The sequence below is a fragment of the Alexandromys fortis genome, unplaced genomic scaffold (genome assembly GCF_014885135.2).
Source record: "Alexandromys fortis isolate MF-2015 unplaced genomic scaffold, M_Fortis_MF-2015_v1.1 scaffold_68, whole genome shotgun sequence".
NCBI lineage: Eukaryota > Metazoa > Chordata > Mammalia > Rodentia > Cricetidae > Alexandromys > Alexandromys fortis.
The window spans coordinates 4,024,381-4,043,553 of record NW_026067948.1 but is presented as its reverse complement, the minus strand read 5'-3'; the positions used below and the strand labels follow the sequence as shown (position 1 = coordinate 4,043,553).

Sequence of the window (19,173 nt, the reverse complement as noted above, 5' to 3'; positions counted from 1 at the left end):
CAGGGAACCCTGATTGCTCTTTGGGCTGACGAGGGAGGGGGACTTGGTTGGGGGAGGGGGAGGGAAAGGGGAGGCGGCGGTGGGGAAAAGACAGAAATCTTTAATAAATAAATAAATAAAAGAAAATTCAAGTATTTAAATAGGTGTCCAAAACAAAACAAAGGGGGCTGGAGAGACATATCCACAGCTAAAAGCACTGGCTGCTCTTCCAGAGGACAGAAGTTCACTTCCCAGCACCCACATGGGAGTTCACAACCCCTCTGAGGTTACTTTACACATGGGGTACACAGACATACACGCAGACAACACCCATACATATAAAATAAACACAAAGGAAATTGAGAGAAAGAGAAGAAGAGAAACAAAAACTGCTGCCAGTAGAAACCAAGTACCAAGTCCTCACTGATCTCTGCCGCTCAACCACAGAGCACCACGCTAACAGGCGGATGGCTTTGCTCTCTGCTATACCCTATAATGTTTCTCAGCCATTGCTGAGGTAATCTCTCAAAGCCGTGACGGAGATCAGCGATCCCATCCTAGACATTACCAGCTGCAGGGCGCGGTGCTACCTACCATCCATGTAAGTATGCAGCGCGGTCAGCATCGTCCCATCCTGGGGCACGTAGGCAGAATAAGCCATTTCTTCCAGCATGGGTGGAGACAGCCTGGATGGGGGCACCGCTGTGACTGGGGCGGAGGAGGAGTGATTTGGACTGACGTGTTTCTTGTGGCGGGCTCTGCAGTTCTGGAACCATACCTGACGGGGAGAAGGAGGAAGCCATGAGGTCATGCACTGGCTTCTGATCCATGACCTAAGTCATCACCACACACCCCAGAAACAAACCTTCCCAAAGTCTGCAGATGGAGCTGGGAGGCTCTTCTGAGGCTCTGGTTTCTATCCACACACCACAGAAACCCAGTGCAGGTATGCCTGTAATCCCAGCACTTGGGAGGAGATGGCAGATAGATCCTAAATTCAAGGTCATTTTTGGACACAAGCTACAGGCAAGTCTGGGCTATACAAGATCCTGCGTCAAAAATTTTTAAAATGCCAGGGGCTGGAGAGATGGCTCAGCAGTTAAGAGCACTGGCTGCTCTTCCAGAGGACCAGGGTTTGATTTCAGCACCCACATGGCAGCTCACAACTGTCTGTGACTCCAGTTCCACAGGATCCAACATCCTCACAGAGACATATATGAAGGTAAAAACACCAATGCATATAAAATGAATAAGTTAAAAAAAAGTTTAAAAAAAATTAAAATGTCCACTGACTGAAGAAACATTTTAGTTCAAGTATTATAACAATAGTCTTTTTTTCCTAAGCTAATAGTCTCTGGTGATTTTACTTAACTGTCTAGTCTATGATTTTTGTTTTTTTTTTTAACACCTTTTAAAAACAGGTGAAGCCTTGAGAATTCTGGGAAAGTATCTCCAGTTTTACTATTCATATTTGGGAAAAAAACAGAAAACAGGAAAGTTCTTTCCATCAGAACTTAAAAAGAAAGTACGGTTATATTCTTAGACACCTGCTGGATGCATTTCAAAGCTTGTTCACATTAGGAAAATCCCTACTGGGAGCTCACAGCTTTCTCCAAGATTCTTGATTGAGCCATCCTAGTCACATTTAACCTGCTGCGTCCACTCTTTAGTGAATACCTAGACTGTTCCCTGAGAAGGCTGTTAAGGTCAAGTCTATAAGAAGAACAAACTAGTCGTATTTAAAGCAGAATGAGCTACAAACACATCCATCTTGTAAGACCGCACAAAAATCAAAGTGCCAGCCATTCTGCTGTCTGTTCTGTAGCAGAAGTGAAGTGTTCCAGACGAATGAGGCTTAAATCCAGATCTGGGGACCCAAGGCCTGACTGCCAGAACACACCCAGAAGCTAATCTGTGTGTGTGGACTCTGCCATGAAAGGCAACTTCAACATACAACCACAGGCTAAGGTTAGCTCAATTGTGGAGTGCCTCTGCCTAACATGCATGCGTGCGTGCGCGCGCACACACACAGACACACACACACACACACACATTTGGTCACCACATTCCAAACAAATTGAGTCACTGGAAAAATGAGAAAAGAAAGTGCTAAAAAAAAAATAATTCAAGGAGGTTAGAATAAGCATTTTGGCATCTAGAAAGGGTCCAGGCCAGGGAAGGGTCAGCAATATTATCTATGTCCAGGGCCACCAAGTGGAGCTTCATGGCATGAGAGAACAGAGAGAAGGTGCAAAGATCTTATAAAGGGATAAAAGCTGGCCAGGTTTCAAAGACATACCCTGCCCCTTAGGGCTCAAATCCCCAGGGCTGTGCAGCCATCAACTCAAACCAAGGGAGCCAAACTTATCACTCATAGATGTACAGCCTGAGCAGGTGACTGGAGAAAGTGCAGGGAAGGTTCCTCGGTGGAGACTTGGGTATACACCAAGGAAAAACAGGGCGAGGTCACAGTGTCCTCTCTTGTTCTCTCTGTTCTCTGGAGACCACACCCAAAGTCTCCAGTGCCAGGTCCATCCACAGGCTATGTAACAGCACATGCTGCCACTCCAAGAAGACACAACGTTCCCCACTGCTGAGGGGGCCGTATGCCACCTGTGACACCAGGAGTCACACCTGTGACACCAGGCATCACCTGCCATCACGTCAAGAACATCCAACATTCAAGCTACACATACTAAAAGTTCCAATCTGACAATATGAGATTTCTGAGCTAATGCTGCAGGGCAATCTGACTTGCACATGGTGACCTACATTAAAGCCTGGAAACAGCCTGGCCGACACCTCTCTTGGGTCCCTATCCTTCAATAATAAGAACCGCACTGGGGCCAGCTCTGGTGGTGCAGACTGGTAGGATTTGCTAGAGGAGGAATAGGGAGGTGGATCTGGAGTTCAAGGCCAGTCTGGTCTACACTTTTTTGCCGGGTAATGGTGGCACACACCTTTAATCCCAGCACTCGGGAGGCAGAGGCAGGCGGATCTCTGTGAGTTCGAGACCAGCCTGGTCTACAGAGCTAGTTCCAGGACAGGCTCCAAAGCCACAGAGAAACCCTGTCTCGAAAAACAAAAACACAAAAAGGACCGCGCTGGGAAGACCATGCTGTCTCCTTTGCTAGATTCATAGCTGTTACAAATCTGAACTTCTTGTCTCCACTGCACAATGAAGTCTGAAATTAAGAGGCACCCTTCATGCCATGGAGTCCGAACTAGCCACAAGGAAACGTCACTGCCTTCGGCAGCATCCACACCATACACACAGCCTGTCACGAAGAAAGTTCGTGATGAAGTCAACCACACCTTTCCATACACCTTTTCCAGGATAGCTATGCGCAGATATCTGAAGAAGCCCCCTCCCCTTGTCACGTCTGCCTCATACTCATTGCCTTTAATACTATAAGACTTCTAGATCTTTTAAGCACTCCTTTTGAACTGACCTCTTGTTAGTGCTTTTGTAAAAAAAAAAAATATAGTATTCTCAGCATGTGACCAGTGCAGAAGATTTGTGACCAGACTCCTTAGGGAGCCTCAACACATCACACACCACAGCCACCAGGAGCGGCTGGAAGCCCTGTCTTCAGAGAGAAGCTGCCTCTTCCTAGGGTGTCCCAAATGCAGGGTTTACTTGTTTATCGCAAACACTTCCTGCTTCCCAAAGAATAAGCACCTAAGGATCAACTCCATGCAGCAGCACATGTGTACCAAAAAAGGAAACCGTGACCCCAGGTCAAATATATTTTCTTATGATTAGTGCCATTCATAAAAAAAAAAAAAAAAAAAGCAACTCAACAATTCCTTTAAATGATGTTCCATGTCCCTAGCCTCTCTACACCACACCTCGGCTCAGGCAGTCACCTCTTTGATGAGGTAACTTCTTCAGACCCTCTGCTGCTTCTCCAGTCAGGGTGCTGCCAGGCTCCCTCCATCCAGACAACCTCTACCACCCTGTCCTACCCCTCAGGAACCTCCTCTGTTCCTTATACTCACTCAGAGATTGTAAAGGATCAACCCAGTTTCAAGGGACCTGTTCACACAGCGGGTCACCACCAACGCTGCACAGCTAGCACAGGTAAAGGTGACTGCACCCCCCTCCCAACAGCCAAGGCGCTCTCTTCTGACTCCCCCGTTCCCAGGCACCCTTCCCAGGAGAACCTGAACTTCTAATTGAGCAATGATCTCCCTTCTGCTTCTCTGGTGCAGTCTCTCTGGGCTGCTTTCTTGACTTGCTAGCAGTCAGTAGCTGCCATCATTATGCAATTAGTACAGATGTTTCTGGAATTTAGTTATAGGGCCCACACTGCAGTCAAGTCTCTTAAAAACAAGAGCAAACAAACAAAAACAAAAACCTCCCTCTAGTTTCCTGGTCACCGGACCTGAAATCCCGGGCTCCACTTCTCCCCATGTTTTACCAGTTTCTCCTTTTTCTAAATCATCTATCATGGCTTCCTTTCACAAAGGGGGCAACTCCAACACTTTCCCAGACTTTCCACACATGAATTCTATGGTATAGCATGTCTGGCTACAGCTCACTCTTCCCTAGCCTTACACATGTCATCCCTTCTTCCTGAATCTTTAGGAAAGGCTAGTATCATCCTGCGGAGGGTAGGGCAGAAAGAGGGGGTGGGGAGAGATGGGGAGGGGAAGGAGCCTGGAAGGGAGGGCTCAGAACCAGGTTTGGCTTGGAGCAGCAGCAGTGCTCAGCCCAAGGATCTCAGAGCTATCTGAATAACAATGAACACTGTTATTGTTCACTGACAAATGGTAGCCCTGTCCAGGAAAGCCAAAGTCAGGCTGTCCTTTAACAATTTCCTCTGCAATTGAAACATCCCATCCTGCAGGAGGCTCCTGGAGCAGGAAGGTAAACAACTGGAAATACCTTCAGGAAGTCCCTGAATTTGACCAGATTCACTAGGCCCCACCCTGCCAGAATAGACAATAAAAGCTGAGCATAACAGAGAGACCAGAAGCTAAAGCAGAAAGCATCTTCCTGAGCTGCTGGAAGAGGTTTAGACCAACCCCAGGCACCAGGAAAGGACTCTCTTTAACCAGCTGAGCCAGCCCTGGGCTGTGCAGTGTGCTCCAGGTTCCCAGTTCTGTGAGCTGTCACCCGTGCTGGGTGGGCCTTGGTGATGCAGCTGTCTATAAGTCCTTTCTGCCCCGGTATGGAAACCCAATAAAGCTCACCGGTTCACCACACTGGACGTGGGTGTTCCCACACTTTGGTCTGTGTTGAGAAGACTTGTGTGCTGTGTCTTCCCAGGAAAGCCTTTGTCACACACGCTTTTACAAAATAGGCTCAGTGGGGAAGACCTGAAGAGGGATCTGGCATTCTGAGGTTTTTCACAAAAGAGCAGCATCCACACCCAGAGTCAGAGTCAGAATTTCTTGTCTCTCTTGATGTACGTGTATGATCTCACCTGTATGACACGCCTGCTCAAGCCCGTCCTTTCTGCCAGCTTCTGGAGGGTCTGTGCGTCTGGGTTGTTGTCCTGAGCAAACTGCGCTTGCATAACCTGTGGTTGTTTTTAAAAACAACGTTGGGAGAAAACCGTTATCAGCCTGATCTTTGGTGTTTTATGATGGAACAGATAAGACACACAATGACAATGTGATGTGTATTTAATTCCTGAGGGTCAGTGCAGCCGAGAGCAAATGAAAGAGCTGCTTACTTTATAAATCCACATAAACTCTGAGATCTTTAAAAATAAAACCACTGCAGGATGGAAAGCCGCCTCTCAACTATGCCACTAGAGATGTGACATTTCCCCACCCAGTCTCAGAACTCACAGATAAAATATACAGAATACAAGTCTCCTGCACTGGGCTTCTCGTTCTGATAAGTAGCCCTGCACTGGAAGCTCAAAACACAAACCACACTGCATTTATCTCCGGCCTCTATGGGTCTGAACAGCCTCAGGGCCTCTAACAGCTTTGGTTGATGCCCTGCTGTGGACATGGATGTTACGGCACTGCGGTCACGCCACTGTTGTGTGGAGGGGCATTTGCTCCGCATGAAGCCACCTCTGAGATCTTAAGAGGAGACACATCCATTAGTCCACACGAGAAACCTTAGCAGAGCCCAGAGATTTAGCTGTGACTTTCTGCTGATCTCACTATGGAAGAGCTATGACATGTATACATTCACTATGGCAGTGTTTGGGGGCGGGGGGGGGGGGGGATTTAAAGTTCCTAGAAGAAAAAAATACAGAAATGCCGATAATCGCCTGTAATAAAAAGTAAGGGAGGAGGAAGATGAAAGCCTAAGTCAGGGCCTTTGAATTCTTGGAAGGGGACTGTGAGAATCAAGTAACACATTTGAATTTTATTACCCAAAGCTGAGGGGAGTGTGAGATAAAGATAATAAAGAATAGAGGAATTTAATAGGCTGTGCTTATCTGTGGACCTGGGAAGTGAACAGGTAAACACCCTCTGTCATACCTACTAGCCCTCCCCGAGGCAGGTGAACTGCAGTCTGTGCCTGTTCCTGACACCTCCTCCTTCTCCCCCCCTTTCCCTCCCCCCCCCTCTCTGTCTGTCTGTCTGTCTCTCTCTCTCCCTGCATCCTTCAAATGTTGAAAGGTAGCCCAACAGATTGCTTCAAAAGAGTGGGAGCCCAGGGAACCAGGGGAAAGACTGTTCCCCCCAGGGGGCGCTACACTCTGCCTGCCACACAGGTATGCACTTCAGAGTTGGTGACTAAAGGACCCTTAACAATATGAGGGAATGGAGGGATGGAAAAAAGCCCAGTGTAGGTTAGAAATATCCTGGGGCTGCAAAGGTGCCCCTGGCTACCAACTCTTCTAGGGTCAAGTGCCCCAGCTTTCTTGTTCTTTAGAGCAACTGAGGACTGTGCCTCATTTATTCTGACCATCTTGGGTACAGGATCAATACTACGGAATGCTGAATCCATGAGACCATGCTCTGTAGAACCCGCCGACTCTGATCTTTTCATTTTTTTTTTTTTTTTTAGCTAATGATTCAGGTCACGTTCTTATGTAGCAATGCATGGTTTAAGTATTTTGTGAACATTGTAAGTTGTAATTATAAGCCTGTCTGCAAGCTTCAGGATTTTTCCTCTCTGTATTGCTGGGTTCTGGTGGAGAACATGGTCTCCTGGGAGGCAAAACCACATGAAAAGCACAGAGGCTGGATGAGTCTGTCTGAACCTCTCTCTCCTCCGCCATCCCCTGAGCAGTGGGTTACCTTTGCGGGTGGTTCCTGCGCCCCTCGAGGAGGCCGACTACACTGAGAACCTGTGGGACTGGCTGAGGAGTTGACGATATAAGTACGATGCCTGCCATAGGACTTGGCCCGCAAAAACACCCACAAATATCCCACCTTATATTTTTTCCTGTAATTATCTTCTCACCAGAGATTGCAGAGCTACCTGCCATCTACAGTTGCAATTTTAGTAAGGAATTTTCACATCCAAGTTTTGAAGCCTGTAATTGTCAAAGTCCCAGCCACCCCCTCACGGAGCGACCACTTTCAGATCTACTGAGTCTACTGAGATGCCGTCTAACCTGGCCCGCTTCTGCAGACTGAGTGCTTTGCAAAGCCTGGACAAGAGTTCACATCAGCAACTGCAACGCTTGTGACTCTCTCCAACACCCTGAGGAGCCTCCGAGCAACGAGACTCAAACGACGGCAAGTCTCTCAACCGTTATGTTTTTCACATACTAATTACAGGTCATGGACTTCATGTCTCCTAAGTAGCAAGTGATTGTCTACGTGCAGGGTTTGGTTCTTAATGGAGCTGGATTTTAATATGCAGCATTTGGTCCATTTGCCAAATCCTTTCAGAATGCTGGCCATGTCCAGGTTACCCCTCTAGTCATTCTCAAGACACCACTCTTGAAGTCCTTCCAGTGCAGAAGTCTACACTGCTGGCCAGTCTCTGACTACTAGAAGTGCCTTCTCTTTCTTTTGCTAACAAGATACAATTGCCGCAGCCCTGACCTGAAGATGATATCATATGCAACACACGCAGTAACCTGCGGAAGAGGTGCAGGAAATGCCGTTTATCTTAAAACAAATACCTCGGCCACACTGATCTTTTAGAAAATACAACTATCCGGAAAAATTCCAGAAAGAATCATATGTAGACTTAAACATAAAGCAGGGAATATTTTCTTGAGAATCTGCACAAATGAGGCAATACATCCAATGCAACTGTGGTAACAATTCCATCTATTTTCAAGGGGCAGAGTCAGCCTCAGCAGGGACAATGGAGTCACTGCCTCCACCCCTCACGACCAGATTCACCATTTGATTCTCTGTTGGGCAGGTTCTGTTCCTCCCTACAATTTTGTAGATTAAACAACTCACATGATTTACTGAAATGACAGCACATTGGAGCCCCACAGCCTTGGGTGCTGAGTCTTCTGTTGTCATTACTGGTAATAAAACATCTGCCTTAGATAGATGCTCTCAGGAACAACACTATGTCATAATGTCAGTACCAAAGAAACCCTAAGGACACAAAGCTACCACCATTGGACTCTGTAGCACGTAACCTTTTAGGGCAGTAAGTGTATTTCTAGTCTCATCAAGCTGGATCTTTTAGGGAGTATAAGACAACCTTTCAGCAAACAATATTCTTGGGCAGCATGGAGATCGCTTTTGATTTTGCTTGTAAGCCTATTTTCTTTTGTGGGGAAGAGTTTGAGAAACCACAACTGTATTGTCTTGTCTACCTGGAGTTGATCGGCTGTGAAGCTGGTCCGGGCTCTTTTGGCTGGCTTTGGATGATTGACATCTTGTTCTGTGAGCAGGGCTCCTTCCACACTAATCCCGTTACCTGCGGTTTAAGAAACAAACCACCCCGTTGGTAACTCAGACGGGTCCACACATCTGCACAGCGACAGTTTCCTGACACGCTGTGGCTTCTTGCGGGGCCATGTGCATCTTTTGAATTGGTAAAGTTTTAAAAACGTGTTGCAAATAGACCGGAAGAGATGGTCTATTTATAGCCTTGTACACTCTACCCAAAATGTAGTGAAAGTATACATCACAGGTCCACATTAGGAAGGCAAATACAGAGAAATAAATCTAAACCCAAACTCAGGCTGCTGCCACAAGGTACAGTACAGTGAGGGACTCACAGAGGCCACCCCTTGCCCGCAAAGCAACAGATGGAGCTCTTTCTGGCACCACTGTGGACTTTATGACCATTACCTCCTTTATAAAAAACACCCCAGAACCCATTTTCAGCTCTTCGCCCACCGTCCTACAGACTCGAAGGTGTTTGGAAGCCCCGCCTACCGTTCTCCACTTCTCTTTTTAAATTATCCAGCATGCAGTCAAAATGCATCCTGCAGAGAACTTTCTCTTCCACCAAGGCGAACTCCTCTCCAGTGGACAGTTGCCTCTTGCAAGAAAAGCAGGCAAAGCAGGCCAAGTGATACACGTTGCCCTTGGCCCTGCGGACCCAGTCAGTAGAGTGGATGTGCCTCCCACAGCGGGAGCAGCGCGTCCCATAGCGTCTGCAGCACACAGGGAGGAGGCATGGTGAGGCGGGCATCCGGCAACCGTACAACTGACCCATCATCACGCTCGTTGGAGGGGTGTAAGTATTTGAGTGTGGGGAAAGTGAAACAGGCATTAATTTTCCTTTCTCAGTGTAGGAAGCAGTTGAGCCAGGCTCACAATCCAAATGTGTTTTGAAAACAAAACTGCCTCAATCAGGAATGGTGAGGAAGGCGAGTTTTCTATTAAGTTAACTGAGAGGAGGACTTTGAATAGCCCTTTTATTGTGTCATGTGTTAAGGCATTTATATGTTACCTAGAGATTCCAGATACTCACGCTCAGTCACACTTATACACTCAGGGTTGGGAACCTCAAAGGGCAAAACTACACTAACTCAACATCGAAACGCCGATCAACTAAAATCTATCTAAGGGGACGGGTGGAGCTCACGATGGAATCTGTACAGAGCCCACACAACACTGGGTTCAGTCTCCAGCGCCAGAAACAAGCTCACATCCCAGTTGAGATGAATAGGGGGACCAGTGAATACAAACAGATTTAAATTAAAAGTTATCAGAGAATGCACAGAATCTAGATTCTACACCCTGAAGGGTGGTGGTGGTGGTGGTGGGGTTGCAGCATTCCAGCCATGACAAATGGCCTCATTGTCAGCCACAGAGAGTGGAAGTAGTGTCTAAAACTTCCAGAATGATCTGTAGGCATTCTCAGAAAGATACCAGAGGCAAAGGGAATTTCCCCCCCTCCCTGTCATAGTGATTAGATGCCCTCCTCTGTCTCCCATCAGTCCCTGGTAGACAAGGTTAGCACATCTGCCTTTGTCTACCCAGGGACCCATCTTTAAAAGTATTGCCAATTTAATCGGAGCACTGAATTCTAAAAATGAGCTTCAGAACATATACACACAAAAAATCCTAAAGAGATAGATTTTAATAAATCCTTTTTTAAAAAAATCAACAATTTCAAAGGGTGATTAACAATATGGTAATTTGAAATGCCGATGAATTAATTGGCACAATTCTGGCAAAGCAGTGGTGGTGCACACCTTTAATCCCAGCACTTGGGAGTCAGAGGCAGGTGGATCTTTCCGAGTCTGAAAACAGCCTGTTATACAGAATGAGTTCCAGGACTAGACAGAGAAACCCTGTCTTGAAAAACTGAAGGAAAATAAAAGAAAGAATAGGAAAAAGAAATGGCATAATTCTGGGGAGAAGCATACATTTTTTTGGCAATTATGAAATCACTTCATTGTACAAAATAGACTCCGATATGACCATGTTCTGTAACCTTTGTATTATATCCAACTCCATCAATAAAGTCGCTGTAATAACTTTTGAAATGGTGTTGGCACTGTACTGTTACCAACTTCGCTGTGCAGAATTTTGCAATGAACTTTGTCCTATTTAGGAATGCAAATGAAGAGATATGGCCACACTTAAAAGTAAGGCTTGTAAGTTTTAGACAACTCTCCACAAAGAAGTGCGTCCTGGAAGACACCTAACAGTTACACAGCCATGGAGAGATCAGAGAGAGAAAGACCACACTTAATATCTTGCACAAATACAGTCTCACAAGCCAAAGTCAAAGAACAAGGCCAAAAATAAAAATAAAAGCAAGACTTCCGGGCAGAACAATTCAGTTTGTTGTATTTATGGCAGTGGGAGAGTTTGTTATTTAAACGCCTAGTATCTTGGAGGTTTATTACCGGGGAGCAATTCCCCATAATGTTTCTATTTTACTTCACCACTGACTTCAAACAAGGAATCCTGCTACCATCATAACTGCAGATCCCAAAATTCCCTGTTTTGAATACCCTAACCTTTCATCCTTAGGATGGGAATATGACCCAAAATGAAGTTTTATGTAGCCCATTCCTAAAAAAGCCAAACACTAATTTAGTTTAAATACAAATTATTACCCACCCCCAAATTTTGAGAGGTTGAGCATGGTGCTTAAAGCCTCTAATCTTGGACTTGAGAGGCAACAAATAAAGATTGTGAGTTCAAGACCAGCCTAGGCTACATAACAAGCTCCGATCTAAAAAAAAAAAAAATATTTTGAAATATATCATCGTAATTGGCTTTGAGTAATCAAACTGTATGCAAAAAGTCCTGTTACAGAAGTCTTTTAAAATAACTTCTTGAGGCATTTATTAAAATGAAAATAGCGATATACCTGAAGTAATCGAGTTTACAGAAAATGTCTTTGTCTTTAATATAACAGCTCGTGTGCCTTCCCAGGGAGGTTCTGCAGACGCTGCAGGAGAGACAGCGGACATGCCAACACAGGTCATTTACCTGCAAGGGGAAATGAGGGTGAGCAGGCAGTCCACACCACCTTCAGGGCCCCCAGTCACTGACATGTGGGCAGGAAGAGAAAGGCTAGCCTTGGAACACAGGCTCAGGTTTCCTGCACCCAACCAGCACCACTGACAGACGGGCATCTGGCTATATCGTTTTCTAGACTCCAACAAGAAACCAGACTCCTATAGGGCACATTTCAAATTTGTTTTATTCCTTTGAAGCCTTCGTGTCCTCTTTAATATTCATTTTCTCCTTCCCTCCCTCCTTGACCAGACCTTGATGAACACAGAGAAAACATTTATTCTGAAGTCATATGTGCAGGCTCAGTGTTCATCTTTGCTCTAGCCCTTTCTACAATGAAACCTGGAAGTTATGGGAGTCAGGATACAAACCTTTCGATGTACTTTTTGGCCAAACAGTTGTCAACTGTGTACCATCGATAGGAATGACAAGGCAGAAAACGCCTGGTAAAATACCCTAGTAGAGAGAGCAAGCCGTCCACTTCCTGTCTTACACACCAGAATCGCTAAGGTAGGAGCTCGATGCCGCTGTGCTTGCTTCTAACACAAGACAGCTACAGAGAACAAAGTGCCCAGGCGGAGGTGTTGGGAACCTATGGAAGGATCTATCTTCTGGAGAAAGAAAGGGATCTGGATCATAAGCACCCAGGAAATATGCTCATTCGTACTTCGATATACACTCCATATATGTGCCCACTGTTCATCTATGCTGAGTGAGGCAGGACCACATTTAATAGAGTAGGCACTCTAGACGGACAGAGGAGCAGGAAACAAACCTGAAGCTGTCACTGCCCCCCTAAGCACTGAAGTTTAGCCACCAAATTGAGGTGTGAACTGGGCTGTGCTGGCCTGCAGACATTGGGACTAACTGGGTTTATGCTTTGTAACTCCCAGTCAGAGTGTTTTTAGCTCTGATAGGACGGAGATACAAAAGACACTTTGAAGGAAACAATGGGCTTTCTATTGAGTTATGAGCCTCTTCCCAAAGCAGTGTCTTATTTCTGACGGAAATTAAAGTTTGGGTCTGGGTCTTTCTTCAGAAGAACTATGTCATATTTACTATATTAAAAAAGCATAGTTAATTGGATTAAAATGAAGCCGTCCTGGAAGTGGAAATGCATTTTCCTCAAGGTTTCCCTCCAAGTTGTTCCCAGCCACTGCTTGGGGCCACACTGCAGTCACACCCATACTTTTGTTTTGTTCTCTAAGACAAGGCTTTAAAACAGAGCCCTGGTCTCTAACTCTCTACAAAAGCCAGACATCTTGCCTGGCTTGATACCTTTCCTCAGGGTTTCTTTTGAAAAACAAAAGAAAGCTCCTTAACATTCTCTGTCTTTGCCAGGGAGTAAAGGAGGGTGGGAAGGATTCTGGAAAGCCTTCTGGAAACTATCCCTGAACTAGCAAGCACCCAACAGGGCTCAACACCAGGCTAGGACCACTCCAGGGTGACAGGAGAGGCTGGCAGGGGGCCACAGCTGCAGGTAACTCCTGCTGACCCCTCCCGTCTGACTCCAGGAGCCTGTCCCACAAGGATGGTGCTTTTCCATAGCCTCAAAGGACCGATCTGCACTGGGTCAAATACTTTTTACCAGTGAGAAGTTTAGATTCAAAGTTGGAGTAAGGAGTTAGCGCTTCCACTGGGGGTGAGGATGCTGAGACTTTAGAACTTCTAAATGATGCTGTGGTATCAAAATGCAATTAATTTATAAAGCCTAATAAACTATGGTTGTATGTAGAAAACCTTCCTAGTTGGACTCCTGTCTGACTACAAAAGAAAACTTTGCATAGCCCAGTTAGATATAATTTTTATATAATATGGAGACAAACATAAGCAAATATAAAATTATACAAGATGAATGCTAGAGTCTGCAGGATTTCAGATTTTACCGTGTAACTCTTTCTACATCTTCTCTGCCAAGAAGTGTTAAAGTTTTCTCAAGTCCATTTCAGAAACACTCAAGACTCTGCTACTGAGAACTTTGTTCAAAACAAGAAGCAAATTTTGTGTCAGTGGATGGTTTTGTGATACTCAGTTTTCCAGGTAGCAAACTGGAAATGGGGTTTTTAAAAATTCAGATTTAAAGAGAAAGCCAGGTTAGTCTGTCAGCTTCAAGAATCAGCTCACAATATTTAAGAATGCTTTCTCATCCAAGCCTCTTTCGGTGCGTGCTCTGGGCTCCAGAGTAACAGTCCGAGTCCACCCAGAATTCAACTTTTGAATGTTGTCGTTAACTTAAACCCACTAATTCACTTTTTGAACTTTTACTCTCCATAATTAATCCTTCTGAAAGCTGAAGTTTGGGGAGGGGGATGGAAAGTGAACTGGTTTGCAACTAATTTGGTATAGAAGAAAACATTATTTGACATAGTGGATTTTTAAAAAGCGATTGAAACCCAATGCGTTCAGATGAAGACACTTAGGACCAAGACCCTGCCTGCAATGGCAACCTGAGAGAATACCAACTCCAAAACCTCCCCCCCCCCCCGCGCACAAAATTTTAAAAGTTAAACTGAATTAAGTAAGACAGTCAACTCTGAAACCACCTTGTGAAGCATTTGAACCGATGCTCCTAGTGTGTGCGCCCAACTTTACATCTGTTTGGTTTTGCACCCCCACAAACACCCCCAGCACTGGCAGGACCATTGTGCTTAGCAAGATCTGGGAGGTTCCAGAATGGCTTCTAAAGCCTTATACGAACTTTTGCTTTGGGAAGGTTCCAGGTTCCTGTAAATAAACGCGAGACCGCGGTGATAACAGTCCAAACAGAAGGTCTTTTAGTCAGTTTACAGTGTTTGCCCTTAAAGGAAGGGTCGAGCTGAGTCGGTTGACGTACCGACGACCTGGGCTGTGCTATTCTAGGAAGACAGCAACGTGGACATATTGGAGAGGAGGGACCAGTTTGGAGAGTGCAGGGTTTTCAAGTAAGTGAAGGTCTAGGTTTGGTAAACAAACAAAAGCCCTGACAACTGGCAGCTGTTTCAGCCTGGGTGGCACTTCCCCGAGCTCTCGGCACACACCTGGGGAACCCTCGTTGATACAGTTTCACAAGTAAATCCTACGGTCCCTTACCGCACTTTCCCCTCCTCGCTGTGGGCCCTAGAGAGGACTACTTTGCTCAGCTGACACGGGGTAGGGCCCTTTTCCCAGGGCCCCTCTGGGGTTCGCCTGCCCCCCAGTCCTACCTTGAGGAGGTATTTGTCCACAATCTCCAGGCCGCAGCTGCTGCACACACACTTGCCTGGAGGGCAGACGGAGCCCGAGGCCATGGACTGGGGCGAGGACGACGGGGAAAGCGGGGCCGAGGAGGAGCAGGAGTCCTCGTCCCCGGCTCCCTCGGGGTTCACCTGCAGGAACAGCAGAGCACTGGCCGCAGACCCCTCCTCCCTTCTACGTCCCACCTACCCACGGGGGGCACCCCAAGGGCTGTCGTCTCTCCCCATCCGCTCCCTGGGGTACCCAGACCTGCAAACCCCTGGAGTCCCGCAGCCCCGCGCCCTGCCCCGCCCAAGGAGCTGGGAGGTCCCCCGTAGGCCGCCGCCCCACTCACCAGTCCTTCTTCCCCGGCGCCTTTGCGTGTCCTCCCGGCCGCCAGGGCTGCAGGCCTCCCGCACTCTTCCGACATGAGCCCCGGGCACTGCGCCGCGAGAGCGGGAAGGCGGGGAGACACGGGTCAGGAGCCGGCGGCGTGCACGCGGCGCCCCGCAGCCTCGGCCCCGCCGAGCTCTTGAAGGCCCCGCACGAGGGCGGCGCGTGCAGCCGCGGGCACCTGAGCCCGGGCGCAGCTGGCGGGCCAGCGCGCAGCCTCCCTGGGCCGCCGCCGCCAGCGGGCGACTCGAGGACTGCGGGACCTCGGCTCCAGGCTCGGGCCCCGCGCTCACCCCGGCACGCCGGCTCCCCGCCCCCCGCCGGGGGTACCCAGTTAATAACCGGCCTCCGCGCACAAAGCGATTGCTTTCTAGACGTCAATCACCCGGGAGTGGGGGAAACACCCGGCTAAAGGGGGCGCGGGGCGGGGGGAGGTGGAGTGAGAGAGAAGAAAAGATGACTGAGGAGGGGGTGGGGAGAAAAACTTGATTTCTTTAATAACCTCAATTAAAAGAGCAAGACACACATATATTTTTTTAAAGGGGAGCTTTTTGAATAGGATAGCCCGAAAGGTGAAGAGGTTTAATCGGATACTTGAAAGCTAATTACAGTGGGATTTAAGAAGCCTGGTGTTTGTTCCGACAATTTGAATGAAAATGCTTCAGATTAAACGGAGCCAGCAGCTCTTTGGTAAACTTAAAGCAATTAGAACGGTAAGCGATTTACACTGGTTTCTTTAAGGTGTGAATTGCCACTTAGCGCCCAGTAAGTCAACATTTTAGCTACTAAAGGATTATCTTTAACCAGTGCAAAAAGCGGGTCGAATAATGGAAATATCCAGCTGAATTTAATTTGTCCCATTAAATTAAAAAAAAATCCCTCACCCAACACGGGTCAGTATATTTTAGAGCACACAGGCGCGTCGCTCAAGTGTCCCCAAGCACTGGCTGCACTTTCAGTTTTGTTCCACAAACGAACGCGACCTCTCTGAGAAGTCTAGCTGCGGGCTGGTGGGTCCGCGGATTCCAGCGGCTCACGCTCACCGCGTTCCCGTCCCTTTGTCTCCTTCTCTGTCCTCTGACAGCCCCGGTGAGCCAGCGGCCGCACGTCGGGTCTCCCGAGTGCAACTGCTCCCGGGCCGCGTCCTCGCCGCGGACACAAAGCGTCCAGGCAGAAACTCTACCGATCACCTTCCACGCAAACACGAAGCCAGTAGTGCCCCACCCGCGTCCTGCCGAGGTCCCCAGTCTGGAAGCCGGAAAATGCGAGCCACCCAGGGTCTTGCCTTCCGGATTCCCGCGTTAGACTCGCCTCCTGCGGCGAGGTTTGCCCCTTGGGTGTTTCCACTGAAATCGTTTTATGGCCCTTCCAAGGAGCAGACGGACTCTGGATAACCCAAGTCCTCAAGTCTGTCGCCTAGGGTCCCGAGACCCCATAGGCGCCTGATCCGAGGCAAGAGCCAGCGTTCACCCGACTGCAGCCTGGACCCTCACCCCACCGCTGTCCCAGGCCGCCTCGAACAGCAAGTTAAATAGAATAAAAACAGAACTCACATGGCCCCGAGAGCACCTTAGGCTCCAGGCTTCGTCTCCCAAATTAGAGTGTCCATGCCTCAGGTTAAGTGAGCCCACGGGGTGGGGACGCGGTGATTACTACCTAACGCTGCTACGTAATAAAAAAAAAATTGTCAGGTCTGGAGATGAGACAGTGACAGGTGGTTTTCCGAACCTCTGCTAGGAGCCTGACAACTCTCTTTTCTCAAGGAAACCGCTGTTCAACGCATCCTGCCAGGCGTCGGCTCGCTCACCTTCTCGCGGGGAACCGCCAGCTCCGGCACGTCCTTTCCCTCCAGTTTACACACAAACATCTGATCGCTCTTCCAATACATGGCCCCCAGGCGTTGCTTATCACATACCAGCTCCAGAGGGTCAGAGGCTGTGGGTGTCAGCAGTGCCCCCCTCCCGCGCGCCAAAAGCGCTAAGGAAAGCCAACTCGCAGGACTGCGATGTTATAAGTGCGCCTCGGTCCAAAGAGGCCGCCACAGTGACCGTGACCCCTCTCGGACCCACGGTTCTTAAGATTTCTCTCTCAGCTACTCTGAGGTCTGTCCCTCCAAGAAAAGAGGGAAAGAAGTTGTGTTTTCCAGAGGGTGGAACCTCACGGGGAGGAGGGGGTGTGGGGGAAAGTCTTTTCCTGGAGGGACAGCCTCACCTCCCTGCGGAAAAACCCGCCTTCTCTACGTGTTAAGATCTTTATCTGCATCAGACAACTTACTCCAAGTTCAGTGTTAAAGGTGGGGGAAATGCGGATGGCCCATTAACGTGGTTTCTTTTCTCTTTCTTTTCTTTTTTTTCCTTTTTTTTTTTTTTTTTTTTTTTTCTTTTTTTTTTTTTTTTTTTTTTTGAATTTGCTTTCTGCGTCTGACTTGTTTTAAATTCTCTCTCCCCATCCAAAACCTAAACAAAGATTCGGGTTACAATTCTTTAGGCGCGCGCGGGAGGGAAAGGAGAGGTCTCCTGGGTTCCCAAGCGTTAGCCCTCCCGAAGGGCGCGTCGGTGGTGGTTCTATCTCCATTTGCAAAAAGTTTTCCCGTTAAGATAAAGAAGGGACATCTGAGCGACTAGATTTGATTTGCGACTAAATTCGGAATCAAGGATACAAGAAAGACGAAAGTATGTTACTCACGAATGTTGCTTTTATTTAATTCTAGACAAAAATTTCTGCCATAGATGGAGGCGTTCAGTACAGCTGCGCATTCCCGGGCTAGAGTGTGTGCCTGAGCGTGTAAGTAGGGGGTAGGAGTGATTTTGACCCGCATTGGAAAGTGTAGGAGCCTTTTGTTTGCTTGCTTGGTTGCTTTCTTTTCTTTTTTTTTTTAATAAGGTCTCACTTCGTTTATAGAAGATAAATTTGTGAGAAGTTATTTTTAAATGACTTTTGTTTTCTATTTGCCCTTTTAGATAAACAAAAGCGAAACATTTGGAAATGACGTAATATAGAGACATCTTGGAGTCTTTATTTAATCAAGCCTTGTAAAAGAACCATGTTTTGTTACTTCAATTAGGCAGAAATATGTGCAGTAAAACACACGGACATGAAATCTTAATCCCTTGTCTTATCTGTGCTGAAGATGAAGCTGAGAGACTGCCCAGACCTGCTATCAGCGGCTAGCCGAGGGATGGACAGTGGAGGGGTGGACACTTTCTCGGGATGAAATGAGCCTGGTGCCCGAGGAGGGCTGCGACTTTGGGTTTCCTTCTTTCCTTTCCTTTCCCCCCTTTTTAACTCCTTAGACACAGGGGACTTTTGAACACACACCGTCTCCGCTTTCCTTTTCTGCGGCTATGTACCCTCCAGCAGGTCCCCATTAAATTTAGCGTGGAATAAGAGAGACCTAAGATTTATAGTAACTTATATTCTGGTGGAACACCGAAAAATTTGGGTTTCGACTGACTGCCCGAAAAGCTAAATTGTGTTTGTTTGTCAAAAGCAAAAATCAGGACTGGGTGAGAGAATTCACATAATGTGTTTTCCATAAGATACTGCTTGGAGGTGGCTTCCCGAACGGAAGCAGACTGGTGAGGAACGCTGGCTCCAGCAAGGCCGTGCATAGGACCGAGCCCCTGGAAGAGGAATTAAAACTAGAATCTAGCTTGGGGATTTACTTACAGCCCTTTGTGCTAAGGTTTGCAACGTGAATCTGAAGTTGCCTTTGCCTGTTAGCAAGAACGGTATGAGCCGGTCATCTGGAGAGCCCGGCGCGCCAGCGCTGTTTGGGGGAAG

At 47.4% G+C, this 19,173-nt stretch overlaps 1 protein-coding gene across 1 annotated transcript in view; it reads right to left on the bottom strand.

Annotated features, from left to right (window-relative positions):
• Positions 1 to 17,438, bottom strand: part of Lhx8 (LIM homeobox 8) — a 20,974-nt gene extending 3,536 nt beyond the window's left edge. The window contains exons 1-8 of the mRNA XM_050149494.1: positions 17,198 to 17,438; positions 15,353 to 15,439; positions 14,988 to 15,149; positions 11,657 to 11,778; positions 9,259 to 9,479; positions 8,691 to 8,794; positions 5,412 to 5,507; positions 574 to 757 (exon numbers count right to left, since the gene is read on the bottom strand). Coding sequence (XP_050005451.1) covers positions 574 to 757; positions 5,412 to 5,507; positions 8,691 to 8,794; positions 9,259 to 9,479; positions 11,657 to 11,778; positions 14,988 to 15,149; positions 15,353 to 15,439; positions 17,198 to 17,278 — 1,057 coding nt within the window. The 5' untranslated portion in view covers positions 17,279 to 17,438. The remainder of the gene's footprint in view (positions 1 to 573; positions 758 to 5,411; positions 5,508 to 8,690; positions 8,795 to 9,258; positions 9,480 to 11,656; positions 11,779 to 14,987; positions 15,150 to 15,352; positions 15,440 to 17,197) is intronic.
• Positions 17,439 to 19,173: the final 1,735 nt, after the last annotated feature.